The following is a 25,965-nucleotide window of genomic DNA, read 5'->3' as shown; positions in this document are numbered from 1 at the left end:
AGCGTTTCTCGAGTGCTCAATCTCAATTCATGATAATACTAGTAGCTATCTCAAACCATATTTATCATCTCAGACCAGTTTTAATGTGCAGATATTTCAGCATTTGAACCGGTCTCCTCTACATGTTCACTCCTGCCCATTTGCCAGTAGAATTCGGCCACCATCTACGCAAAGGGAAACTCCATCGACATAAGCCTAGTAGGTATATCGGTAATTAGTAGAATTCTCGGTGTGGTACTTCTGGCTTTACTTACCCCAGCTTTGCTCACTAGGTATAAAATTGTCCCAGCAAGATCTTCAGAGGACCCAGCCCTCTTTGCGGGTACTTTGTCGAATAGAGAACTGAAAATGTTTCCTTCTGCGCCAACTGGGTTCATATTGCTTGGAACAACTGCAGTAGGCCAAAATGTCAATGACCAGGTCTTTTGAAGTTTTAAATGATCCAGATATCCACTTACACCCAGGATTAATGCCCACGACTCTCACATAAAATCGATTATACTTAGCTGCCAGCAATCTTACCAGATGATCGGTCGCTGCTTTGCTTGTAGCATAGCTTGTTAGATCAACATTTGTCACATTATGCATACTTGCACATGAGCTTGTGATCACGATCACTCCTCTTCCTTCATCTCTGCCCTTGATCCCCCCATTAATCGGCTTATCAGCTGCTGCGGCCAGTAGAGGCAGCAAGGCGATACTGAGGAAGTAATGGGCGGTCGTATTGACACGAAATGTGTTCTCCCAGTCTTCTTGTCTGATTGACCACATAGAGGCTTGGAGTTCCTCTATTGAGGCAGTCAACACATTGCAGGAATGAGGAGGATCATGGCGAATCCCAGCATTGGAGATGAGCATATCCAAGGTGTTCTCCTTCTGGGATATGGTCTGAGCAAGGTCTTGAATGGAATCTTTTGAAGTCAGATCACAGGGAATTCTAGCAGTTGAATATAGTCAGCCTATGAATTCATTCGAGATAGTTTGGAAACTCGCTTACATACCCTTCAGCATATCCCCCTGCTTCTCGTCCCAGCTCATTGAGCTCATTGACCACCTCAGTGATTGGATCACTGGGCAATGACACCACGTACACTTTGGCTCCATTTGTGACTAATCCCTATAGGGGCATTTATTCAGTCCAAATGATCGATCGACTTCAATTTATGCACTATAGCCTATACTGCGGAAGACTCACCTTGGATATCATCAATCCTATTCCACTGCTACCACCTGTGACCACCGCCACACGTCCCTTGACATTGAATAAATTCAAAGCAGCTAGTGAAGCCATTCTGTAAATGAGTTCGAAATGGAAGTCGGCAATGTAGACCGATCCCGAGGCTTATAAGCGGGGTTCCCATCCGATACAGAAGTGGGGGATTATAATGACCGGCGGGCGCCGCGAACGCGCCGTGAAAGAACAAGATAGTGGCGGGTAGAACGGCGGCATGCCCGAAGGAAGCTCCAACTTGAACTTGGTGCCTCCAGATCTCCAAATTCTTTTCTGACTCTGTTTTTGATTTCTTTTTTGATTTCTCCTTCTCCCTTTACTTGAAGTAAAAAATCTCAGCTCTCGCCTTCACAATGTCGTTGGCATTTCTAGTTGATAAGACCCAGTACGTACGGGATCTGCCTTCAGCTTACAATGTTTTCGTCTAATGCGGAGTAGATCCAAGGTCACAGTATCCGATTTGAAAGATGCAGCTGCAAGTCTTGGGTTCAGCGTCCCAGATGGTCAAGACACTGAGGATTACCTTCAGATGCTGCAGTCGACAGAAGCGATCGTGAATCAAATCCAAGAAGCGGAGGACTATATCCACCCCTCACTGTGCCCCGCGCCATCGACTAATCAAAGAGAATTTTGGGAACCGAAAAAAGAGGATAATATTCTGAATGCTTGGAGACATCGCTGTGATATCGTAGCAGCCAGTCCGACAAGCACTTTACTCCAAGGAAAGACGATTGCAATCAAAGATAACATCTCCATCGGAGGTCTTCCGACAACAGTGGGGACATTCACCGAGCTATTGTGTAAAGATGGTCAACTTCCTGTTTCTCCAATAGATGCATCTGTAGTCTCACGGGTGCTTCTGGCAGGTGCCACTATCAAAGGATCTTCGACATGCGAGAATTACTGCTTATCGCCTCTTGGTTATGGCTCTGCAACAGGTCCAGTTCATAACCCTCGACTAGTAGGATTTACCACGGGCGGAAGCAGCAGTGGCTCAGCAGCACTTGTATCTGCAAACACGCTTCAGGATCAAGAGACCAAACTTGGAGAGACAGTCGACATTGCGATCGGTGGTGATCAGGCTGGATCAATTCGAATCCCTGCCTCGTATTGTGGAGTTTACGGGATGAAGCCCACACACGGTTTGGTCCCATATACTGGAGCTGTGCCCTTAGCTCCCATGATTGATCATCTGGGACCGATGGCTGGAAGCCTTGACGATATTGCCTCATTACTTCAAGTGATGGCAGGCTATGATGGGATAGATCCTCGGATGACTCCTGAGAGTCCATTACGGCATCAAGTCCCAAACTACTCCAAGATTCTGGAAGGTTTTAGAACCCGCACCCTTGAGAAAGGTGAATTCATTGGATCTGGATTGAAAATTGGCATCCTCGCGGAATCCTTTGATATTCTTGGGTTATCGGAGCAGGTTCACAACACTGTTCTAGACTCCGCTCGACGTTTCTTTGCAGCCGCCGGGGCCGAAGTAATCGACATTTCAGTCCCTATGCATCGGATCAGCAGTCTCATATGGACAGCGGCCACCCGCATGTCAGCTTCCGAAACGGCGTGTCAAGGCAAGACAGGTGGATTTCTCTCCTTCCTCCCGCCGCATATTCAAGCTCGGTGGCCACCCGATCAAGAGATGTATGAGCTATTGACCGGAACCAACCCATCTGCTCTGAACGTGATGCTCAGTGGTCCATTTCTACAGGAGAAGTTTGGTCCAAGCGTTGAGGCTAAGGCCCACCGTAAAGTGTTTGAGCTCCGGGCGGCTTACGATGAAGCTTTCACGCAAGTGGACATCCTTGTTACCCCATGCGCACCGACCGTTGCTATGGGACATCCTAAAATGCAAGGTGATGCCGAAGGTCCGAGGTCTACTGTCATGGAAAAGGTCTCTCTAGCGGTCGGAGTGACTACCAATACTGCCCCCTTTAATGCTACTGGTCATCCGGCGATGAATGTACCCTGCGGATTTGGTCAAGATCCAAATCAGCCTGAGGTAGATTTGCCGATTGGCATGCAGCTCGTTGGAAGGAGATGGGAAGAAGCGATGATTCTTAAAGCAGCGACTGTGTTTGAAGAAGGTCGAGCTATGTCGATGGCTGGTTAAAAACATTCTGCTTTATTCCATTCAATCGCTATTCGTTCGATTGCATGCATTTGGAGTATGGAATTTCAGGCTTCTACATATTAGATACTACATAGTACAAAGTTCCGTATCATGATGCATCATTCAACCTAAATCTCCAATAATTTGTCTATTTTGTCGTTGGAATGTAGATCTATAGGCAACTTGAATCTTTCAAAATGTTGTACTACGTAGTTCTCTGTAGGTAGCATGCATTACCACAGAGATCAAGTCCGAGAATATTCCAATAACTCATATATTCCAATCTATTGGCTTATCAAGTTAAACGGCAGCAATCCTTTCTTAAATCAGATGGAGGTGCATAAACCCAGACTGCAAACTGCAGTTGCATGAAGTTCGTGCTTCACACACTGCACATATCCTGGTAATTCGAATCAAGGCGCTAAGATCTTTGTCATACCTCATCTCCGCATGGTTGTTACACACATAACACGTGTTGGATAATGCTTGGAAATTAACGAATTCAAGTTTTGGTGTCTGCGATTGTATGCGATTGTATGCGATCATCTGCAACTGCCGTGAAACTTCAGCCTTAAGGCACCCTTGGTGACACGCGCGTTCAAACCTCTCAGTCCAAGCTTGTCACCGGTATGCGTTGCAGCCCAAGTCCCCTGTCAAACCATACCAGACTTGACAGGGCTGGTACCCCTTGCATTCGGATTGCTATGTTCCGTTGAGAAGGTGACAGTCTGCCCCGAATTGAGGAATGAGGGTCAATAGTCTAACTCGATTAAAAGATCCGATGGGGTAATGTACGAAGTACAAGGTTCATCCACACCTTATCATTAACCTGGAAGAGAATTCCAGATGTTGTACGAATCTGAGTTGTTGAAGTCTATTATGGAGAGTGAGATCCTACCAAAGGTACACGTCCGTGCTTATCACTGCTTCATCTTGCTACCGAGGTTCATAACTTGGATTCAGCTACACAAAACATACCAATGTGCGTCACATAAGAGTTTCCACTCGTGAGCACGAACCACGATCCATGCACTCAGGGGGGTGGGGACAGAGAAACAATCCCCGACGCTGATCAACCACCATCTCCACTCTAAGTCAATAGTTTGATTCTTAGAGGGTCCACTCAATCTTGAGATCTTTTGTGTCCGTGTCTTGTGTCATGACTTTGATTTTCTGCCGTCTATGACAGAGATCAACTCAAGGTATGTAAAATCGAGGATTCAGTACCAATTATAACTAATTTGACTCCAGAAGACGAGGCACATTGCGTACGCGAATGTACTTTTGTGGCGCACAAGATGAAGAGATCGACAGACTATCGCGTTCCATTCTTCTGTGAATGCGACCCACCTATCACAACACGCCGCTAAACTATGTCAATCTCATAATGTGATGACAGGTCCAAAATGCAAAAGACCCGCTCACTCTAGACTTCTTAAGAGGTTTAATGTCAAGAAAGCGGGCCGTCTTTTCATTTCTGACGGAGAAATTATGGATACTAATCTTTTTGGACCAGCCTTTCAAGTCAAACCCTTTTAAAATATCTATTGGCCCCTCCAAAAAAGATCTGGTTCAGGAACCAGGCACCTCACTCACACCGCTTCATCATGTCGAATTTGACTGTAAGTGATCATCCTAGAATTTGATCTCACTGTCGTGTGCTGTACAAAGTGTGTTGTCCAATGTTAATATACTAATTTAAACTTAAGGACCCAAATAATGACCCGAATATCGGTTCCTCGCGTGGGGATGCCTCCTCCACCTCCGGTGATGTTGTCAGTGGTCTTACTGGAGATACAAGCTCATCCTCATCCTCGGCGCTACTGATGACCTTTCTGCCCGCCTTATTCTACGCTATGTTCTGGATTGGCCTATTCCTGATCTTTCGAAGGACTCAAAAACGATGGTATGCGCCCAGATCTCATCTCCCTGATTTGGCAGAGCATGAGAAGAGCCCCGAACTGCCATCTGGGTGGTTGAACTGGATAGGCGATTTCTTAAAGATTGAAGACAATCACGTTTTACACACATCATCCTTAGATGGATATCTGTTTCTACGATTTTTACGGGTTCTCTGCGCGATATGCTTCACCGGATGCGTTCTTACCTGGCCCATTCTATTCCCCATACACGCTACAGGTGGGAATGGGAACACGCAGTTGGATGTACTCAGTTTCAGCAACGTCAAGGACCCCAACAAATACTACGCCAATGTTATTTTAGCGTGTGTCTATTTCAGTGAGTCCTCTCGAATCGCATGTCCCAGGAAATTTGCTTATCAAGTACAGCGTTTGTGTTCTACGTTGTGGTCAGGGAAAGTCTGTATTACACCAACCTTCGACAAGCATATCTCAACTCACCGGCCTACGCCTCCCGCATATCATCCCGAACTGTGCTGTTCATGTCAGTACCGCCAGACTACCGAAACGAGAAAAAGTTACGACAAGTATTTGGCGAGTCAGTCCAGCGAATCTGGATCACTTCGGACTGCAAAGAACTGACTAAATTGGTCGATGAGCGAGACAAACTAGCGTTCAGGCTGGAGGCTTCTGAAACAAAGCTGATTCGACGAGCGAATAATATTCGCGCAGAGGCTACGAAGAATGGCGAATTTGGATCCGATACCTGCTTGGACTGCGAATCCAGCAATCCTGCATCGTCCCGTCAGGTTAAGCGGCCTATGCATAGACTGAAGTTGTTTGGCAAGAAAGTCGACTCTATTCACCAATACCGCGAGGAGTTGGCCAAGGTTACCGAAGAGGTGGAGAATCTTCAACGAAAGCATCAGGAAGGCGATGCAAAACAATTATCTGCCATATTTATTCAATTCGCGAGCCAGGCCCATGCTCAAGCAGCTTATCAGACTCTGTCTCACCACCAACCATACCACATGACACCACGTTTCATCGGAATTTCCCCGGATGAGGTCGTCTGGTCAGCATTGAACCTGAATTGGAAGCAGCGTGTTATTCGCAGATTTGCTGTACAAGGCTTCATTGCGGCGATGGTTATCTTTTGGTCTTTCCCGGCTGCGCTCGTCGGAACCATCTCTAACATCACCTACTTGTGCAATCTCATCACCCCTTTGAAATTCATTCTTGATCTGCCCAGTCTTATCAAGGGTGCCATCGAGGGTTTGTTGCCCTCAGCAGCTCTTGCGCTCTTAATGTCATTGGTACCAATCATCTGCCGAAGTATGTCTTCTTCTCCCCCTCTCAACTTCGTTCAAGCAACTAACATATTTTCTCAGTTTGTGCCCGACGATCCGGCGTGCCATCTCTAGCTCGTGTGGAACTCTTCACCCAGAGCGCAGTTTTTGTCTTCCAAGTCGTTCAAGTATTCTTGGTCACGACATTGACATCCGCAGCGTCTGCAGCAACATCTCAGATCATCTCAGATCCATTATCTGTCAAGGATCTCCTAGCCCAAAACCTACCCAAGGCAACCAACTTCTATATCTCTTATTTCCTTCTCCAAGGACTGAGCATGAGCTCGATGGCTCTTGTGCAAATTGCCAGTGCGCTTGTCTTCGCATTTGTCACTAAATTCTCCGCACATTCTCCTCGAAGACTCTATAACAAATGGGCTGAGCTGGCTAGTCTCAGCTGGGGCAGTGTTTTTCCTGTTTTCACCAATATGGGTGTCATTGGTACGTTCTCCCCAGTCAACAATTCCCCAAATTTACTAACTCTCGCTCCCAGCATTGACATACTCCTGCATCGCACCTTTGATTCTCGGATTCTCCTTTATTGGCCTTTACCTGGTCTATCAAGCCTACCGATACAACTTCTTTTTCGTATACAAGATTGAAATCGACACGAAAGGCCTCGTGTATCCACGAGCACTGGGTCACCTATTGACAGGACTCTACATCGCAGAGATCTGCATGATTGGACTCTGTGCCATTAAGGGTGCAGTCGGACCAGTGATAATCATGATTCTATTCATGATCCTGAACGTTCTAGCCCACATCTCTCTCACCGAGGCTTTAAGCCCACTGAATAGCTTTCTCCCACGATCCCTGGATGCAGAGGAAGTGGATCTACAGGAGAAAGAAGACATCCGAAACGAGATCAACGAGCAGCAACGATCACGGAGCCTTGCATTTTGGCGGTGGTTTCATCCGAGCATGTACAAGGATTATGCTGCACTCCGACGCAAGGTGCGCAAGAATATTGCCGAGGTCTTTTATACACCCGAAGAACTCCGCACTGCCTACTTTGAGCCTTGCATTTCGTCGCCGTCGCCTACTTTGTGGATCCCTCGTGATAAGTTTGGGTTTAGTCGATACGAGGTTCTGGAGACGGATCCGATTATTAGTATTACGGATGAGGGGGCTCATCTTAATGAGAAGAATAAGATCATTTGGGATAAATATGATCCTAAGCTTCCGACTCGGGAAAAGAAGGCGTTATATTAGTTTATTGAGATTCCTTCAATTTATGAGAATGATAATATTTAATGATTATTGATACCTTCACATATCCCGAGTAGAATTCCTCAGTGCCGCCTGTATGAGACTGATTCCAAGTTTTAATATCATTTGGTCTAATCATCCATATATTCGCTACCTAATAGTATTTAACCTCCCTTACTACTAAGGAAAAGCTGAGAATTCTAGTAATTCATGTAGTAGCTACTACTAGTACTAGTTTTATACCCAAATTCACAACTACTAGTAGAATGCATTGGAAGAGTCAAAAATATGTATTGGCATCATAGATTCATTACATCGTGAGGACACTAGATCTACAGGGAAAAGATTGAAAGAAAATTTGAGGCATGAAAACAGGAAAAGATCGCTCCATCAAAAACATCACATCAAGATACAATCTCTGTCTCTATCTCTCGGGTTGATATTGGGATTGTATCGGTTTTCCGGTCGACTTCCCGGGTTGGAGTTCGAGTAGCGACCATTACGCTGAGTTCGATTTCCAGGATACTGATTTGAAGAGTATTCGCTAGGAAATTCTGTAAATTGGGATGGCCGCTCTCCCGGCCTGTACTGGGGTCGGCCTGCAGCTTGTTCGTAAGGGGGTGGTGGAGCATTGGGATCGTCAGTGTCGGGTTCAGTATGTGGCTGGCGCGCTGGTCGAAGACCCACGACATTTGCATTTGCGCTCGCGTTACTCGATAGGCGGTGGTGGGAGTTGCTGAGGCGTGGTGGAGGTTCGTTAGAAGGACGAACAGGAATTGGACTCTGGATAGGTGGGCCCGCTTGCCCCTGGCTGTTTCTTCCCTGGCTTTGTTCCTCTTCCTCTTCTTGGAATTGTAGAGACAATGCGTAAGCATAGTCTGCGTCGGCTTGTTCCTGCGGGGATAATCTACCCGGTGACGTATTGCCTGGTGCCAAATTGTTGGGAGATGGAGCAGTTGATGTGCGAGGACCAGCAGGGGTAGTAGGACCGGCAGAAGCCGATGCATTATGGCTCACAGTGCGGAAGTCGCCAGCGAAAAACTCGGAGTTGAAACCGGTCACATCAACAACGGATTCCCAGACCACCTCGGCGTGGTTAGCATAGCCTGCATCAGTGACCAGGGTGAAGAGCTGATGAGATTGAGGATGTTTGTAAAGAGTAGAAAAATGATCGTTGCGAAAGAATATGGACACTGAACCGGGAGCAAGCTTTGAGCTCAATTGGGTCAGCCCGAAGGGACTAAGCTGCGTCTTATTTTCGATATCAACAAAGTATTGAATGGTCTGTATGTCTGCCATCCTGTGCTCTTCATCAGGTGAAAGAGACTCGCCCCTCATAATGCGTTCTTCGAGCTCTTGTTTGCGGAAATGTAGCAACTGAATGTCCTCATGAAATTGGGCAACTCGGGCCATGGCGTCATGAACTGGGCTTGACCACGATGCAAGCCACCCATGAATCAAAGGAACGCCGAATGTACTGTACAGCTGGAGGTCGGGGGTTTGGAAAAATGTACCAAGTGAGTCCACCGTCTCCTAAATAAAGGTGTGAGCTGGGATGTAATATTCTTGGCTAATGTATTGAATTCTTACCAGGGTTAGACGGGGATTGACGTTCATGCCAGTATGCAGAACTGTCAGAAATTGGGAAAGTGCCTCAATATCTGGGAAGGAGTCTTCAGGTCCTAGGCGTGTGATTAGCTCTTCAAATAGAGCCTCAATCAACAATCCCAGAGATATTTGTTCACGGGTTTGCAAGGCCTTTACAATTGGCGGCTGCACCGTTGAATCCGCTCGCAATACCAGGGCATTGATAAGTGCCAGTAGCGGACAAGGGCCATTTTTATTCTGCACCAGGATTGGGGACTGAAGTATTTTTCCCGTGCGGTCCTTCCAATTGATCTGCCGAATAGAATAAGTTTCCGCGCGCTGTTCCTTTTGCTTAGCCTCCTCGGCCGGTGTCATTGGGGACCGGGGAAGCGGCACCAATTGGGGCTGAAGGGCATCTGCAGGCTTCAAGATCGGTGGGGTGTTCGGTGGTGGTTGAAAATCAGACGCATGATCCTCTAACTTCCCATACGACCCATCGAAAGAGTGAATCGAAGAGCCAGCCTGTTGAGATCCAGCTTCCACACCAAGATGGTCCGAGGGCTCCAGATCGATCAATTCGTGTGAGGTTGCCGATGTTGCGCTGGAGAAGGCCGAAGGAGTGCGTGCACCAGTATCTGAACCCAATCTGCCGTGGGGGTAAGGCGGCTGTAGGCCATGAAGATCATCCGCTGAACCTGAAGGTTGTAACACCACCGGTGGAGCATAAGGATTAGCTTGACCACCTTGTAAATAGATTTCTTCCGGTGCTGATATTTTGATTGAATGCTGCGATGCCCACGGTGATTGGTCCTGAGGTATATTCGTTGGGATTGTGCGATTCGGTTCCAAATGCGAAGTTTCATGTTCTGCCCAAGGGGATTCTTGGTCATCAGGGTCTAGGAGTGATAACCTAGCCGTCATGGGAATATATCCGTCCGCTGAAAAAAGCGTCAGCATTGCTATTATTTCTTTGAGAATGCATGTAAATCAACGCGCATACTTTGGCTCAAAGCTTCACTATTAATAGTCGCATGAGAATGGCGATCATTCCACTCCGGCTCTGACGATTCATATGCAGGAACTGGTTTCCTTATTGGTTTCAAGAATGGGTTGTTTGATTGAAGCTGTGCTGGCACTTCTTCGGGTGTCTTATCACGCTCATTGTGCTGCTTTGGCGTATGATGAAACTCATGTTCCACAACCTGCGGTAAGCCTGACATTAGAGCCATAGGCAAGCGTTGCGCCGTCAACACAGGGCCTCCAGTGTAGTTTTCGGAATTGGGCCGAGTATTGGCTATCCGGGGCTCTCCTTCTTCCCAGGAGCTCGGCGGGCGGTTGGTCGGCGAGCCCACCGGGGATCTTTGAGCTTCCTCCAGCGGCATTAGGTCAAAGGCAGGAGACATATGTAGGTTAGGAGAGTATATTGAATTGTCAGATGGTACTCTGTTTAACTGTTGACGCTGGGGCGAGGTTGCAGATGGGGAGGTCTTGGAACGACTGGTCTTATGATTCCCTTGGTGAAGATTCTCTAGACGTGGTGGGGGCTGTTTCCGGAGCACCATGAAGATAACCTAAAGTTAAGAGGAATAGATATATTTAGCATGAATTTCATGATCGTAAGCTAGGCATCTATTGTCAGGGTGGATTGATATGTGGAATACATACTGCGCTAGGGTCGCCCGGCTTCCCCAGATATGAGATAGAACAGCCTCACTGCTTGTAAGATTCCACGGGACAAGAAGAAAGAAACTCAGAATTCATGCAAAAAGACTGCCTAGTGAGAATTGTGGTGAAGTGGAGTCTTTCCAAGGATGGGGGCGATGATATCAGAAAACTTGATCCACGCGTAAGTACTTAAGTAGTTGGAGACTCGTACTTCGTACCTTGTAGCTTATTATGGCGGAGTAGGCACCCAGATTCCCCGCCGATCAATGGGGCAGTACTGGTATTACAATAATCAGCCACAATTCACATAATAGAAAGGCAGTTATTGAGTACTGTACTGTCATATATGATACGACCTCGGAGTGCTGATGTAGCTATATTGTCGGGATATAATTAATCCGGAAGCTCCCTCACTGGGCGGAGATCAAAGGCAGAAAAGTGATAAAGAATCATTTTTCATTCATATAAAACTTATGAATGAGCTGCACGTTTCACCATGCATTCTCATATTCGCCCAAATCAGTTTTGCGTCCTGCAATTACCCTCAGACCAGCGTCGCATTATCAAACTTGAGCCTAATACGTAAGTTTGTATAGGGAATTCTATCGAAGAATTCATTTAATCGTGAAAAAAGGTGAAAAAAGTACACTACTAACACCTCCTTAGGACAGTACACCTGGGAAAATATGGCAATTTTGCAGCGAATCAGGTTATTGGCCGACCATTCTACCTGACCTTTGAAATCCAAGATACTGCCGAAGCCGATGGATACAAGTTGCGCGTTGTCTCAGCCACCGAACTGCACGCCGAAAACCTGATTGAAGAAGCGGAGGGAGATGAAGATGGAGATAAAGAAGGTGATGGGGATGAATCAGGCGAAGGGACCCCAATGCGCACAAATCAGACCATTGTCGATAGCAATTCCACACAACGGTTAACATGGCAAGAGATCGAAGATTTGAAGAAAGAGGCTGGCGGGTCCGGCAAAGACATTATCGCAAAGATTATGGAGTCGCATTCGGCGATTGACCAGAAGACCGCTTTCTCTCTGGCCAAATACACCCTCCGCAAGCGCAAGAAGTACATCAAGCGATTTACAATTGTCCCGTTAGATGTCAGCACCCTCGCAAACTATATGCTGCACGAGAAGGATGCCTCGAAGACCATGGAGATGCGTGACGAGCACATTGGCTTGCTTGGATGTTTTGGTAATGTACACCACAGTGGTGGGTCTCCTCTGGAAGTGGTCCCCGACGTGAAACCAAACGGTCGATACATCGTGGTGGACGAGACTGGCGGCCTGATTGTTGCCGCCATGGCCGAACGTATGGGAATCCTATATCCTCATGACAAAGATAAGGATGAGGAACAGGGCTCAGCAGTTGAAGAACAAACCGAAAACCCCGAGGAATCAAAAGACACCCGCCGGCAATACATTCGACCGATGTCAGCATCAAATAACACTCTGACCGTGATCCACGCACAGACACAACCAAACCTTTCACTTCTGAAATTCTTTGGTTATGATACAAGTGCGCCTGATGAGTCTCATCCTCTTCATACTCATCTCAAGTCTATCACATGGCTCCAGCTGGTAGATCCTTCTAGAGACCCTATCCTTGCTACTGAGCCACCCGTCATTCCTGCCGAAGAACTAGCTGAAATGAAGACCAACAAGCGCGCAGCCTATTACTTCAAGCGCAATCGATACCAGAAGGTCAAGTCCGTATCGGACGAAGCTCGAGCCGGTGAATTCGACGGTCTTATCGCGGGTACCCTGTTCGATCCCGCCAGTGTCTTGAAGCACGTCGTTCCATTACTCTCTGGTTCATCCCAAGTATCCATCTACTCTCCATACATTGAGCCTCTCGTTCAATTGATGGACTACTACTCTACGGGACGACGAACCGCATGGATCAACAAGAAGCGAGACCTGGAATCTCGGAAATCTACCGATGGACCTGTCGATCTGTCTTCCCTCTACGAGGAGTTCACTGTGAACCCGACCCTACTACTTCCCCCAACATTACACCACGCTCGCGTGCGAGGATGGCAAGTCCTACCAGGACGAACCCACCCCCTGATGACAGGACGAGGTGGCGCCGAGGGTTATCTATTCCACGGCACGCGAGTTATCCCACATGAGGAGGCTATCCAAGCCGCTGGTACATTCCGCAAAAAGCGCAAGTTGGAAACATCCACTCCCACCAGTGATCGGGATGTAGTGATGTCATAATTTAATTCCTCCTTTTCTTCAACTCTTTTGCATTGGTCTTGGAGTCCAGTTGGATCAAAAAGAAATAGATGTACTATGAGTGTTATGATAATGCGGCTTGCAAAATTAATCATCATGCATGTACATGAACCAACTCGAACAATACACAAAACATTTCATCCCATATCAGTACTTGGAGCAGTCAACTGTTGGAAGAGTTTTACTAGCTACTATATACTTGTCTAAACCCTACATATATACAACCTCGCACCGACTTGGATAAACGTTTTGAGCTACCTCAGGCTGCCCAGATCCAGCCCCGGCAGCTAGGATCGCAACTTGAACACGATGACGTATCTAGAAGAAAGAAAACAGTCGATTCATGCGCTGAATTTCAAAGAACAATATACAACCAGCTCATCATCTACAGGCTCTTCCCCATGAACTTTCGCTTGGTGAAGCTCAACCAGAACTAGTGAAAGGTCAGTAATCTAGGACATATATAGCAGATATAAATAATCGGATCTAACGTACCTTCGACGGGCCCACTCCACCGGGGTATAATCTCGCGTGTAACCGTACAGCAATCTCTTGTCGTACTTGGGAAACATATCTAGTTCAACCACCTCAATTAGTTTTTGATCAAGAAAATAGGGAATAGATTAGAACATACGCTCGCAAACTCTCCGCATCTTGGCGGTCGCGTGGGGGCTCAAAGGCCTGGTTAAGCGGGAAGGACACATCACCAGGAATAGCGAAGCTTTCAAGCGCAGCATTGATCAAAGCCTAACAATAATTGTCAATGATTCAAATTCCCTTCAATTATCAATCTTTCCATGCCTACCTTCTCCGCATCACGGGCACTCATTGTTGGCTTCACCTTCCCGAGGCAGTCGCTGACGAAGAGAGTACCATAGATGAGCATTCGGTCAGCTGGACCATTGATCTCAAAGTTTCGGAACAAGACGTTGGCGCGGAAAAGCGATAGAATCTCATCAACGCAGTCGTAGGACTCATTGTCTGGGGCAACATCGATGTCGGCAGTATTGGGGGGGAAGTGCGGGCAAGGTGTATGCGGGACCACGAGTCCGAGTACGGAGGGGCAAGATAGGGAAGTTCCCTGTCACCCATACATGTCAATTCTTGAGGTCTTGCAGTCTATCGCATTGAGAGGAGAGAGTAGGGAGGTAAAGTGGGAGGTTGTTGTGATTGGCGGGGCATTCATACCTATCACGGGAACATCCCGGTCCTCCAAGAAGATAGAGTGATATGCCTGGAATTGAGATATCAGTGAGAGATTCCAATAATAAACCCATATCAATACATACAGGCATTGTAGTAGATCAAAGGTTGGTGGACGCGGAGTTTGAGTTAGGCAGTGAGGATGTCATTGAAGTGGAGCAACTCCCCCAGCGGTACAGGGCGGTATATAGGGCGGTGAACATGGTAGCTAATGACCGTATTCGATCTCTTTACGCGGAACGCGTCTGGATTCTACATTTCGCGATCTTTTTCGTTACTATCAACAAATTCAAAACTCACATCTTGCGTTCATTTCCAACTTAAAAATGTCTGACTACGAGGATGAGATGGACGTGGATGCTCCCAATGAGGTCCAATTCAGCTCAGATAATGCTGCAGGCAAGAAGAGAACAGTGGCCGACCTACCAGTGGAAGCTCAAGACAATCTCCCTTGGTATGGATTACGATTTTGATATGAGGATCCCTCTAACAATTTGAATTAGGGTCGAGAAGTTTCGCCCCCAGAGTCTAGATGATGTCTCTGGACACCAGGATATCCTAACAACGATCAACCGGTTTGTCGAAGCGAATGTATGATCTCCGTCCGAGTATGTGATTGCAGAAATACTCACTATAGTAACAGCGCCTCCCTCATCTCCTCCTCTATGGCCCTCCTGGAACCGGAAAGACCTCAACCATTCTCGCTCTCGCAAGGCGGATATATGGTACCAAGAATATGCGCCAGATGGTGTTGGAGTTGAATGCCAGTGACGATCGTGGTATTGATGTGGTCCGAGAACAAATCAAAACCTTTGCCAGTATGTCAACAGCTATCTTTTGGATATGTCCTTATATTGATTCGAAAATCTAGGCACAAAACAGATCTTCTCCATGGCGCCCCAAGCCGGCAGCACCAACCTCGCCGGCTTCAAATTAATCATCTTGGACGAAGCAGATGCTATGACCTCTACTGCACAGATGGCTCTTCGTCGTATCATGGAGCGCTACACAGCCAACACTCGATTCTGCATTATTGCCAACTACACACACAAGCTTTCACCTGCGCTCTTGTCCCGTTGTACGAGATTCCGATTCAGTCCTCTCAAGGAGGCTGATATCCGTACCATTGTGGACCAGGTCATCGAGAAAGAGAATATCAATATCCAATCCGAGGCTGTAGATAGCCTTGTTACCCTTAGTAGGGGAGATATGCGACGAGCCTTGAATGTTCTTCAGGCCTGTTACGCGAGCAGTACGTGGTTTCGTAAATTTCTAGATATTATTTATCTATTTATTCTTTGTTGGTGCTAACTGGAGTAAAAGGCAAACCTCTTCCCTTGCGTGATGCACCCGATGCACCTCTCCCAGAACCAGACACAATCACCAATGCCACGATTTATGACTGTATCGCGGCCCCTCACCCCTCAGATATCGAAGAAATCATGTCTACTCTCCTCACCACTAGCGATGTCACCTCCTGCCTCAATACCATCAATACTCTCAAGTCCACAAAGGGTTTGGCCCTAGCAGATATCCTCGCCGCTTTGGCCGAGCAACTGCAAAAGCTGGAAGTACCAGCCCAAACCCGGATTACTTGGCTAGAGGGACTTGCCGAGATCGAGTGGAGACTGTCCGGAGGTGGATCAGAGGCCGTTCAGACCGGCGGATTAGTGGGCGTGATGCGCAGTGGATGTGAACTGATGGGAGATAAGGGAATTGCAGTATGAAACGACTAAACACTAATTGAGAAAAACACTATGGTTTCTTCCCTCAAATGAAAGCAAACTATTTACGAGCATCAATTTATTTCCCTTCTACCTTCCAGTTCCTTTATCTAGACATTTTACCCAGGTGTGCTTGGTGACAGATACGATATCGGAAAAGACGGCAATACTTGCCCTACTCCCACTAAAGCGCTTACAAAAAGCAAATAGAGATACGACCTCGGGACTCTACAATGTAAAGAATCAACAATCCCCGCGGGGTGAAGAATTCCTAATCAGTCAAATCTCCACAATCTCGCATGTACGTCCATGCGTCTGACAACCAATCCCAGTCTAATCAGAGTCTCGCGAGTTTCGTAAAAAGGGTCTAAAAGGGTCTTTGGTATCCACCGCGGGATTATTCCATGTCATCGACCAGAGACTGTCCTCTCAATTCAATTACCTAAAGGTTTAATGCATTTCCTCGGACTTGGCCTTGCTTGGCCCACAGTAGCCTCTGTTCCCTCCAGATGAGGATAGTCCATGAGTGGTTCACCGGGACTCGCCGTTCACAATGACCATTAGACTTTGTTGGCGGGGGAGATGCTCCCTCTAATCCGCTGTTTTTGGGCTCTAGAACATGTAAGTTCACGGTAATTAACAAATTAAAGTCAGAGCCCGCTAATAAAGAAAAAAAAGAATTATATAAAATTGCTTGTTCCCCCCTCCCCCCCCCCAGATCGAGCCTTTTGTTCTCGATTCCTTGCAGGTTCAAGTGCTTCAAACTTCCTCTTTTCGGAAATATCTCCGTTATGCGTCCCTCTTTGCAGTCTAGCCTACTATTGGCCTCTCTCGTTTCACCTACTATCTCTGCTGAGCGTGTGCTAGGAGCCTATATCTTTGCGCGTCATGGTGACCGGACTGCTAAAGTACTCGGAAACACCCAATTGACTGATTTGGGTTACCATGAGGTCTTTGCGGCCGGTTCTTACTACAACAAGCTCTATGTCGACTCGGATTCAGCCAAGCAGATTGAAGGAATCAGCGACCCCATTGTGAATGCAAACCAGGTCAACGCTAGTGCTCCTTCAGATGCTGTGATACAAAACTCGGCCACAGGTTTCCTCCAGGGTGTCTATCCTCCTGCCCAAAATCTGGCCAACACCACCCTAGGAAACGGCACCGTGGTTGATTCTCCCCTGAATGGATACCAGTTGATCCAGCTGCAAGTTACCTCTTCGGGTGGTAGCAATGAAGATGCTAGTTGGCTCCAGGGCTCCAGTGACTGCTCCAAGGCAACCGTGAGCAGCAATAACTACTATGCCTCCGACACATATAACGACATGCTCAAGAGCACGGCGAGCTTTTATCAGTCACTCTCGCCAATTCTGAACAGCACTTTTTCAGAGGCCGATATAAGTTTCGAGAATGCCTACACCATCTTCGATTATCTCAACGTCGGATATATCCACAACTCATCCGCTGAATTCCCTGGAAAGGCCAAGTACATGACCGCCGAGAACAGACTGCAGCTCAGCTCGCTGGCCGGTAACCACGAGTGGAACCTGGCATACAACTCAACAGACGCAGTGCGCGCCATCAATGGTGCAGTTGTGCTGGGTGAGATTATTTCCAACTTTGAGCAGATCATCAACACCAATGGCTCAAAGTCTATCCTGAATGCCCAGTTTGGCTCGTATGGAACAATGATGTCCTTCTTTGGCTTGATGCAGATGCAAAATGCCTCGGTCAATTTCACAGGTATCCCCGACTATGCCTCGTCTATGTCCTTTGAGCTCGTGACGAACGCCACGGGAAGTGGTTTCCCCTCGACCGACGAGATCAGTGTGCGCTTCATGTTCCACAATGGCACCATGACTGGCTCTGATGCACCCACCGTGTATCCCATGTTCGGTCAATCCAATGATCTTCTCTCTTACTCGAAGTTTACATCATATATGGAGGCAGTTGCTGTCACCTCCACTAGCCAATGGTGTGATATGTGTGGCAATACCGATGGTACCTGCGCATCCTTGACTTCCAGCTCGAGCTCATCCTCTAGCTCCGCGGGCACTGGTGGCTCCGGCGGAATTTCACGCGCTGTGGCTGGTGTCATTGGAGCCATGGTGACCCTCGCTGTCATTCTTGGACTGGAAGCTCTCTTCTTCCTGGTGGGTGGATTCCGCATTGCTAAGCGGAACAAGGCTGTGCCTGAGATGGCGACTTCATCTGATCTGGCCTCGGATAAGGAGTCCTAAGTTAGTGAAGAATATGTGATGGATATTCCGATGTATCGGCATTGTATAGAGGACATTGCCGAGGTGGCGGGTATCTCCCTGACTCTGAGACTTGCTGTACGTTGTAATGACTCAAACGGGTAAACATGAATAATAATAAGATTCCCCAATCAATCTCATTCTTGCTTTTCAATTGATCCCATATACATAAAATCATATAATAATTCGTCTTGTAATTCTGTGAATCTGTGATATCTTTGTGGAGAGAACTCCAGATTCACCGCCTTAGCTGTCATTGTCTCCATGATTCCCCCACGAACTCTCCACTTTTCTCCTTTTTATCTCCCACAAAAACAACAATGCCTCGTCAACAGATCAACCTCGAACCATACCGAGATGAGATCATTGCTTTATTTCAGCACGGCATCAGTAGCGACTCAATCAGTCGCACGTTAGAGAGCCGGTATAATCTCCAAGTCAAAGAACGCACCATCCAGTCCCGGTTACGAAAGTGGGGTATTCGCAAGCGACACCGAACCACTACGGCAGATGAGACTCTTCATGCACGAATCAAATTGCTGTTTGTACAAGACAGACTGACCGACAAGGCCATGCTCAAGTTGCTCCAACAAGACGGTTATGCCATCTCCGAACGTACCTTACGCCGGCTACGATTTCAACTAGGGCTCCATGCCAGAGCTTCACTAGAGCATGATCGAGCCGACCGAGTCCTAGTCGTCGCCCAACAAGTCATCCCCATGGTGTAACCGGGGTCTGAGAGCCCTCCAAATACCTACATATCCACCCCCATCGCCCTTATGCGCCAACCATGATGCTCTGGAAGCCATGCTATATTCTTTCCCTATGCGACAAAACAACAAGCCCGATTCTCCTTATGCGACACAAAGACCTTCCCCTATGCGATATACACCGAGGATTCCACCCACCTGGATTATGAGTAGTCGATCAGTCATCACTGGTTAGAGTAATGCTTCCAAGGCCATCTTTTAACAAAGAACACAGGTTTGACCATTTCCACCAACTAATCAACCTTTTCCTTGGAAAAAGTAAGCCGAACGGAGCATCACTCATACCAAGGATCTATATCATCAAATTGAATTGACGCCGGGACTTATTTCAACAACTCAATCCCAGGATCAATCCTCATCCACCCTGACTTCTCCACCCTTTGCGACATACCCATGACGAATCCCAATCAATGCCCATTTATTTCGACATGCATCCGAAGCGAATATACAACCCTTGGAACCTGACATCATGAACCCATACGGAATTTGTGAATACCTGGACGCACATTCTTAAGATACCCTGGATCTGTTTTTGTCCCATAGCGTCTCGGAAAATGTATCTGTAAATAGAACCCAGTGACGCCACAATGAACATAATCGTCTCATGGTATAAACATTGCACATAGAGTCTTGTTTATATATTCAAATGTTCAAGTTCAAGTTCTCAGGGGTAGAGGACATATCCATGGATGTGATAAATTATATCATGTGGATCCAAGTTCCCAGTTGCGGCGCTTAAGTTCTTTCACCCCACCAAGTACTCTGGTCAGTGCTGCACGTCAACTTGAAAACGTGAACCTTGGAATGGTCAAAGCTTCTGATCTCAGATCTATAATAATTTATTTGAAAGATCTCATAGTGGCCATAACGTGAAATTGATTTCGATTTGCCATGGATGAACAGGATATCTCCTTCGCCAGCTTCGGCCTTGTGGTACTCGACGAGATCAGATTTCCGAATCAGATACCCCTGACAAACATACTAGGAGGATCAGGAGCTTATGGTCTGTGCTTTTTAGCTCTTTATACTCCATACTTTGACTTGTCATTAATCTTCTTTGTAGCAACACTGGGTGCACGACTATTTCTGCCACCCCCAATGAGCCAGGCCTTAGCCTGGCCACTCCATATTGGGAACGATTTCCCAACCTCCATCAAAGATGGATTGCAAAGTTGGGAGACCACTTTACTCATAAAAGAGAGCTCAGGAGATCTATCAACGAGGGGCTTGTTAGAGTATAAAGACACAACCTTTGGACGTACGCTTTCAAGTTACAGATATGGATGTCTGAGCCTTTGAAGATTTAAATATTAGTGCTAACTGAGTTTATAGCCAAAGATTTCAAATACACCACACCAGTTTTAAACATCGACGAAAACAGCATAGCGGAAACACACATACTCGCATCAAAAGCCTTTCACTACCTTGCAACACCCCAGGATATCCAAACTCGCGTATCAAATCTTCTCAGTCTTCGACAAAAGGCTGGTATATTGAGTCGCCCTCTGATTATCTGGGAGCCAGCTCCTCTCTCATGTAACCCAGAAAACCTTCAAGTATTTCTCGAAGCAGCTCATCATGTCGATATCCTAAGTCCAAATCATCTCGAACTAGGAAGATTCTTTTCGCGAACATGCAAGGATACATCTACAAAGACCGATATCGAAGATTTAGCATCCACAATCATGGGTAACGGTGTTGGACCAGATAAAAAAGGCATAATCCTGATCAGGGCTGGCGAGCAAGGGTGTCTTATACAATCATGGGATTTACCTTCAACATGGCTACCACCTTTTTATGACTCGGAGTCGAGCTCTGGACAGCAGGCGGTCGGAGTAGTTGACCCAACTGGAGCAGGGAACGCATTTCTGGGTGGCTTTGGTATCGGCTATATCAAAACAATGGATGCTGTCACTGCAGCCTGTTTTGGAACTGTTTCGGCGTCGATGGCGTTAGAACAAATTGGAATGCCTACGAAGACTCACAGCGGGGATATGGAATTATGGAATGGAACTAGTGTCCAGGAGAGACTACGAGACTATATGTCCAAAAATGCAGTTGAACGGTCTTTAGGAAGAGACCAAATACCGCAGAGTTAATCATTTATCATCATTAATGTACAATGTGAAGATCCATTACCATCATTCACCGTGAATCTCCTACCGAGTCTTACAGTAGGAGCAACCACACCACGAATCGCTAAAATCCAAAGCTTCCCAATACTCCAGCCATAAGTCTTGATTTGTTGAAGCAGAAGATCCCTTGGTGCCATATAATCTCTGAAGTTCCCGAATCTCCCGATCCATTGCATCCGCAGAAGGATCAGCAATGTGCGAGCCGACCGGTTTAATCCTTCCAACATGTCTGCTTATCATGTCAAAAATAGCGATGATTTCATGTTGCGGCTTGTCTTTCTCTAGGATGAGTATTTCGCGAAGGCTTTCCAGACGGTTCTTGATTCGAGAGATCCGTTCACGAGCACAGAGAGGAAGGCGTAATGTATGGCCTGAATCCGAGATCATGGTTCGAGTCAGAGAGTCGATAATTTCAGCATCCTCTTCCAATGCTCTTGCTATCTCGCGATAATATCTGGTCTTTTTCTCCATTATATTGTCACTATACCCCTCTAGATGATGCACGATGTGGGCTCGTGTGTGGGAGAATCGCTGGGTAAGCAAGTCCATGGTGGTGGTATTTGTGACGCTTGGAATTCGATCGGTGGATGAAGAGAATGGACTCTGACTCCATTAGATCCAAGTCGTCAGGAACGGAGGAGAGGGAGTTCAAATAATAGTGTGATGCCGCAATCTATACGGGGCCACGGGTGAAGCTGAAAGAGATCTGAAGCAATGTGAAGCATTCATTGAAAGCGGCAATGTAACAACATTTTCACGGAACAAAGATTGTATTTATAAGGAGCTATAAATTGTAGAATATTACGTTGACTCATGCACAATGGTTATTCTTAGTATCTTCTTAGTTTTAAGGGTACGTGTGACGAAAACCTGAAACAAAGCGTAGCCGCCGTGCACCCGCGAATCAGAAGTCTCGACAAGAGAGGGCGAATCAACTTATTTTCCTCAAGTGCTACAACTACCTATTACGCAGATCAAACTATGATTAATAAACTACTATTAATCAACTATTATGTTCTGCACACAGGTTTCAACTGAATTCTTAAAGCAATAAATGTTGGATGGTAAACTAGGCCAGTAAATTTCAAGTTCTAGTAAATGCGCCAGATGAACAGAACTATGATGCAACACCTATAATTCATGGCAGTTAAGAATGACTCAAAAAATTCAACAGGCAATACTTACATATTTCAGACACTCTTTGTATCACTACACTTCCACATGGGGCTCATTAGGTGAGAGGCCCTGCTGCTGCCACTTAACAAAATGATTATCGGAATCCGCATGCTTCTCTCGCACATCATCAAAATCAATAGTCCACAGACCTTCAGAATGTTCCTGTGCATTAGCATCACCCTGAGAAATAACATAATCATGCGCCTGTTGCTCCATACGAACACAGTTAGTCACAGCGGCCCGAACAAGTTTCTCACGATAATCCCACATCTCAGCTAGGGTAAACACATCCTCGAGTTGCTTCTCGCAGAACTTCGGGCGGACGGAATAGACTTCGTTCACTGCAATAGGACAACGGGAAGAGGAAAATTCTCTAGAATCCCAGTAAACCATTTGATAGCGAGACGCTGAAGGTTTTCCATCTGAAGGAATCGAGCGGCGTGAAAGACGCCAAGATGGAAACATAGGGCTCGGAAGGTATCGTTGCAAACTCCACAGTCAGTCTTTTGACCTCGAAAGTTGATCTGGTATTCTAGGAAAGCTTTGACAGAGATAGAGTATTTTCTAGTGTAAAGTAAGTCAGCGATCTTGGACACATGCACAGGTAGGACGGGGCTCTTGAAAGTAAACGTATCGTGGTCTTTGAGTGTGTTCTGTTAATGATGTTAGCATGCCACACATGCATACAGGGGGTGACGGTCTTAGTCATTTTGTCAAACTTGAATCTCTGGGTATCAATATCAAGAGATGAGAATTGCTGTAGAGAGACTTAGCTTCCGGTTGTTCTGGATAACGATTGATTTGTGTGATTGAGAAAAATTTGAAGAGATATCTGGACGGTGTTAAAGTCTGTCGAGGTGAGCCACAACCTAAAGATAGACGTTGAATTATCCTGAGATCACCATGTTAATTCTTTGATCCAATATAAAATAATGCTCAAACTAAGAGTAAATAGATTTGATATGATGAGACAATTGAATTGAGAATTCATCTTGAAAGGAATTTGTCCAATCTTAGGACTCGGAGGCAACATTTTATCATAGTCAACAACGGCCGTCACAATGCTCGAATCCTACGTTGAAGCATGAAGCAAAGCTTATCAATAAATTATAATAAGAACAAAGATCATTTGTACGTTTCATGCTATTATTTCCTGACAATTGCACTATAATTGTCCCTATACATAACTAAGAATCTCGAGTCCTTCGAGAGGCATCTCTGTCCCTTCGAGTCCGTGAAAGAGCTCGAACTATCAATTCACACCAAAAATGAATACTCCTCAACAAGATCCCTTAACAATAAGAACTGACACGTCATGGCTCTCAAGAGAAACACTGTGTGACTTGTGAACACATCCCAAGTCTTTCCCAGACCAGGCATCGGTGACTCGGAATGAATTGCCTTTACCCTTCAGCTCGGGAACCTCGCTCCACACGGCTGTCCTGGTGGATTTCCTTTCTTCTGTATTGAGCATGAGAATCAAGGTAGCCTTCATAGTAGATGAAGGGCCAGACCAGTACTCTGCAGGGTGAACTGGATCAAAGGTCCAATCTGGGTTATATCCCCACTTATAGGGATGAGCAGAGCGGCCAATGAGCGGGTCTTGGGAGAAATCGATGAGGTATTTGTTTGACAAAGTGGCTAGATTATCATCACTGAGCTCATTCAACTGATTATTGGGTTAGTTTCATTGCTGCATCAAATGAGGAGATATAACATACCGCAGTTCCGATAATCAAGGGGGACTTCATGATTGCCCACAGAGCAAAGTGTGCACGGTTCTCTGCAACAGTGAGATTTCCATTACCAACTTCAAGCATATCAGGATCCGGATGGCCCCAGAAGCCAACATAGTTCATCAAGAAACTATTCTCATTTGCAATCTGGGCAACACGGGACCAGTAGGCTAGAATTGCCCGTCAGCTTTGCTATAATTACAGCGTTGAGAGAGAAGAACAAACCTTCAATATCCCCAGACATGCGCCATGAGTTTCCAGTCTCGTTACCCCAAGTGTTGACAGCGGCATCACCCCAGTCACACAGGGAGAACAGGATTGTCCGATTCTGATCGAGAAGCGCATCACGCATACGATCATATCGAATAGAGGTATTAGAATCTGCCCAGTTATAACCTGGGGGTGCAGGATCCGTAAGATCAGGACAAGTGCCATTGGGGTTGCTTCCAATAGAGTCATCAGGAACACAAGCGTTATACTTGTCTGTCCAGTTGGTTGGAACACCGCAGTTGTCATATTTCAGGTCTGAAATGTTAACAATAAAATAGTATGAAAGTGGCATAGGTTGAGCATACAATCAATTCCCCAATCAGCAAAAGCCTCCGCATCGACTTGCTCATATCCCAAACTAGCTGGGTATCCTGCGCAGGTAGTCTCTCCGGCACCTGTCATCAAATTTAGTATAACCTGATTATCTCTGAAGAGAAATACTCGTAGATTGACTCACTGCTGTATATTCCTATCTTTAATCCCAAATCATGAACTTGGGACGCAACTCCAGAGATTCCATCTGGGAACTTGGTCGCGTTTGGGATGATACGTTGAGTGGTCGAGTTACGTTCATCAATCACAGACCAGCAGTCATCGACTAGTAAGTCATGTTAGACGCTGATATGAGCTTTTTAGTACATATGCTGGAGACATACTATTCACATATTCATATCCGAGATCCTTAAGACCAAGCTCAACAATCTCATTCGCTGCTGTGAGGATGGCACTCGCATTCACATTACATCCGAATGCATTCCAAGAGTTCCATCCAAGCGCAGGAAGTCTTCCCTATATTAAGACAGTTAGCATCCAAATGTCACCATGACTTTTGTATACACTGCCAGAAGGGAACATACCACACCATCCGGTCTCACAAGAGCATCTGCAGGAAGAACAGCTGCAAGCACAGCCAACGTCAACGAAGTTAACATATTGATCTGATCAATTGAGTACCTAATGAGGAGTAACTCGGAATATTCGGCAATCTGGAACAATGAGATCCGATGCTTATATAGATTTTCCAAGTGCGGGGAATTTTTCAAGGAATCTGCAACCCAGAACAACATAGACCAGACAAAGCAGATGCTGATCCCTGCAGTGGCGTACTGAGGGTGCATTCGCGTAGAGAATGACCATTCTTGGACCGGAGTTAAAGAACGTGTCGAATACGAGTATAGTATGTTGAAGAATAATTAATTGGCGAGTCATGCCATAAAACGTGGAACAAAGTACTTGAAGATATCCAACTGGACCAGGTCATTGCAAGAGAAGAAAAGATCTACGGGATCACGGACCTCCAATCTATTGTTTATAGGGACTCAGACCTTTAATTATTAGCATAAAGATCAACAGGGAAAAGTACTACAGTAGCAGTGGAAACTTTGCAACAAGCTTCTAGCTCCATCATGATACATTGGTCTAT

General features: G+C 46.3%; 13 protein-coding genes across 13 annotated transcripts; 7 read left to right on the top strand and 6 right to left on the bottom strand.

Annotated features, from left to right (window-relative positions):
* Positions 1-126: 126 nt before the first annotated feature.
* On the bottom strand, positions 127-1,291 carry N7483_002955 (SDR family NAD(P)-dependent oxidoreductase; the record flags this gene model as incomplete). The annotated part of the gene is made up of 5 exons (XM_057086392.1): positions 127-195; positions 255-391; positions 459-937; positions 1,002-1,117; positions 1,196-1,291. 5 exons carry the CDS (start codon positions 1,289-1,291, stop codon positions 127-129), a joined length of 897 nt encoding a protein of 298 aa, XP_056952541.1.
* A 293-nt stretch (positions 1,292-1,584) lies between these two features.
* On the top strand, positions 1,585-3,350 carry N7483_002954 (uncharacterized protein; the record flags this gene model as incomplete). Its single annotated transcript, XM_057086391.1, has 2 exons — positions 1,585-1,616; positions 1,670-3,350. 2 exons carry the CDS (start codon positions 1,585-1,587, stop codon positions 3,348-3,350), a joined length of 1,713 nt encoding a protein of 570 aa, XP_056952540.1.
* A 1,607-nt stretch (positions 3,351-4,957) lies between these two features.
* On the top strand, positions 4,958-7,770 carry N7483_002953 (uncharacterized protein; the record flags this gene model as incomplete). The annotated part of the gene is made up of 5 exons (XM_057086390.1): positions 4,958-4,972; positions 5,060-5,588; positions 5,639-6,544; positions 6,601-6,999; positions 7,052-7,770. 5 exons carry the CDS (start codon positions 4,958-4,960, stop codon positions 7,768-7,770), a joined length of 2,568 nt encoding a protein of 855 aa, XP_056952539.1.
* Positions 7,771-8,166: 396 nt separating this feature from the next.
* N7483_002952 (MINDY family deubiquitinase) lies at positions 8,167-10,916 on the bottom strand (the record flags this gene model as incomplete). Its single annotated transcript, XM_057086389.1, has 3 exons — positions 8,167-9,300; positions 9,358-10,292; positions 10,355-10,916. 3 exons carry the CDS (start codon positions 10,914-10,916, stop codon positions 8,167-8,169), a joined length of 2,631 nt encoding a protein of 876 aa, XP_056952538.1.
* Positions 10,917-11,515: 599 nt separating this feature from the next.
* Positions 11,516-13,255, top strand: trm6 (tRNA 1-methyladenosine methyltransferase subunit GCD10; the record flags this gene model as incomplete). The annotated part of the gene is made up of 2 exons (XM_057086388.1): positions 11,516-11,601; positions 11,686-13,255. 2 exons carry the CDS (start codon positions 11,516-11,518, stop codon positions 13,253-13,255), a joined length of 1,656 nt encoding a protein of 551 aa, XP_056952537.1.
* A 403-nt stretch (positions 13,256-13,658) lies between these two features.
* N7483_002950 (actin-related protein 2/3 complex subunit 3) lies at positions 13,659-14,568 on the bottom strand (the record flags this gene model as incomplete). Its single annotated transcript, XM_057086387.1, has 6 exons — positions 13,659-13,706; positions 13,769-13,847; positions 13,908-14,020; positions 14,079-14,354; positions 14,469-14,507; positions 14,563-14,568. 6 exons carry the CDS (start codon positions 14,566-14,568, stop codon positions 13,659-13,661), a joined length of 561 nt encoding a protein of 186 aa, XP_056952536.1.
* A 234-nt stretch (positions 14,569-14,802) lies between these two features.
* N7483_002949 (replication factor C subunit 3) lies at positions 14,803-16,203 on the top strand (the record flags this gene model as incomplete). Its single annotated transcript, XM_057086386.1, has 5 exons — positions 14,803-14,930; positions 14,980-15,067; positions 15,120-15,294; positions 15,348-15,728; positions 15,800-16,203. The coding sequence occupies 5 exons, from the start codon at positions 14,803-14,805 to the stop codon at positions 16,201-16,203; spliced, it is 1,176 nt and encodes a 391-aa protein (XP_056952535.1).
* A 788-nt stretch (positions 16,204-16,991) lies between these two features.
* Positions 16,992-18,437, top strand: N7483_002948 (Histidine phosphatase superfamily clade-2; the record flags this gene model as incomplete). The annotated part of the gene is made up of 1 exon (XM_057086385.1): positions 16,992-18,437. The coding sequence occupies one exon, from the start codon at positions 16,992-16,994 to the stop codon at positions 18,435-18,437; it is 1,446 nt and encodes a 481-aa protein (XP_056952534.1).
* A 338-nt stretch (positions 18,438-18,775) lies between these two features.
* On the top strand, positions 18,776-19,183 carry N7483_002947 (Clr5 domain-containing protein; the record flags this gene model as incomplete). Its single annotated transcript, XM_057086384.1, has 1 exon — positions 18,776-19,183. One exon carries the CDS (start codon positions 18,776-18,778, stop codon positions 19,181-19,183), a length of 408 nt encoding a protein of 135 aa, XP_056952533.1.
* A 1,140-nt stretch (positions 19,184-20,323) lies between these two features.
* On the top strand, positions 20,324-21,324 carry N7483_002946 (uncharacterized protein; the record flags this gene model as incomplete). The annotated part of the gene is made up of 2 exons (XM_057086383.1): positions 20,324-20,483; positions 20,558-21,324. 2 exons carry the CDS (start codon positions 20,324-20,326, stop codon positions 21,322-21,324), a joined length of 927 nt encoding a protein of 308 aa, XP_056952532.1.
* A 60-nt stretch (positions 21,325-21,384) lies between these two features.
* N7483_002945 (uncharacterized protein) lies at positions 21,385-21,909 on the bottom strand (the record flags this gene model as incomplete). Its single annotated transcript, XM_057086382.1, has 1 exon — positions 21,385-21,909. The coding sequence occupies one exon, from the start codon at positions 21,907-21,909 to the stop codon at positions 21,385-21,387; it is 525 nt and encodes a 174-aa protein (XP_056952531.1).
* Positions 21,910-22,569: 660 nt separating this feature from the next.
* Positions 22,570-22,929, bottom strand: N7483_002944 (uncharacterized protein; the record flags this gene model as incomplete). Its single annotated transcript, XM_057086381.1, has 1 exon — positions 22,570-22,929. One exon carries the CDS (start codon positions 22,927-22,929, stop codon positions 22,570-22,572), a length of 360 nt encoding a protein of 119 aa, XP_056952530.1.
* An 886-nt stretch (positions 22,930-23,815) lies between these two features.
* N7483_002943 (glycoside hydrolase family 27 protein) lies at positions 23,816-25,474 on the bottom strand (the record flags this gene model as incomplete). The annotated part of the gene is made up of 7 exons (XM_057086380.1): positions 23,816-24,205; positions 24,258-24,442; positions 24,498-24,797; positions 24,848-24,937; positions 25,000-25,140; positions 25,199-25,331; positions 25,400-25,474. 7 exons carry the CDS (start codon positions 25,472-25,474, stop codon positions 23,816-23,818), a joined length of 1,314 nt encoding a protein of 437 aa, XP_056952529.1.
* Positions 25,475-25,965: the final 491 nt, after the last annotated feature.

The sequence above is a fragment of the Penicillium malachiteum genome, assembly GCF_028827825.1.
Source record: "Penicillium malachiteum strain IBT 17515 chromosome Unknown utg000001l:1.0-8184562.0:1.0-8186909.0, whole genome shotgun sequence".
In the NCBI taxonomy this organism is placed as follows: Eukaryota; Fungi; Ascomycota; class Eurotiomycetes; order Eurotiales; family Aspergillaceae; genus Penicillium; species Penicillium malachiteum.
The sequence above is the reverse complement of the archived record's forward strand: the minus strand, read 5'-3'. Positions and strand labels throughout refer to the sequence as shown.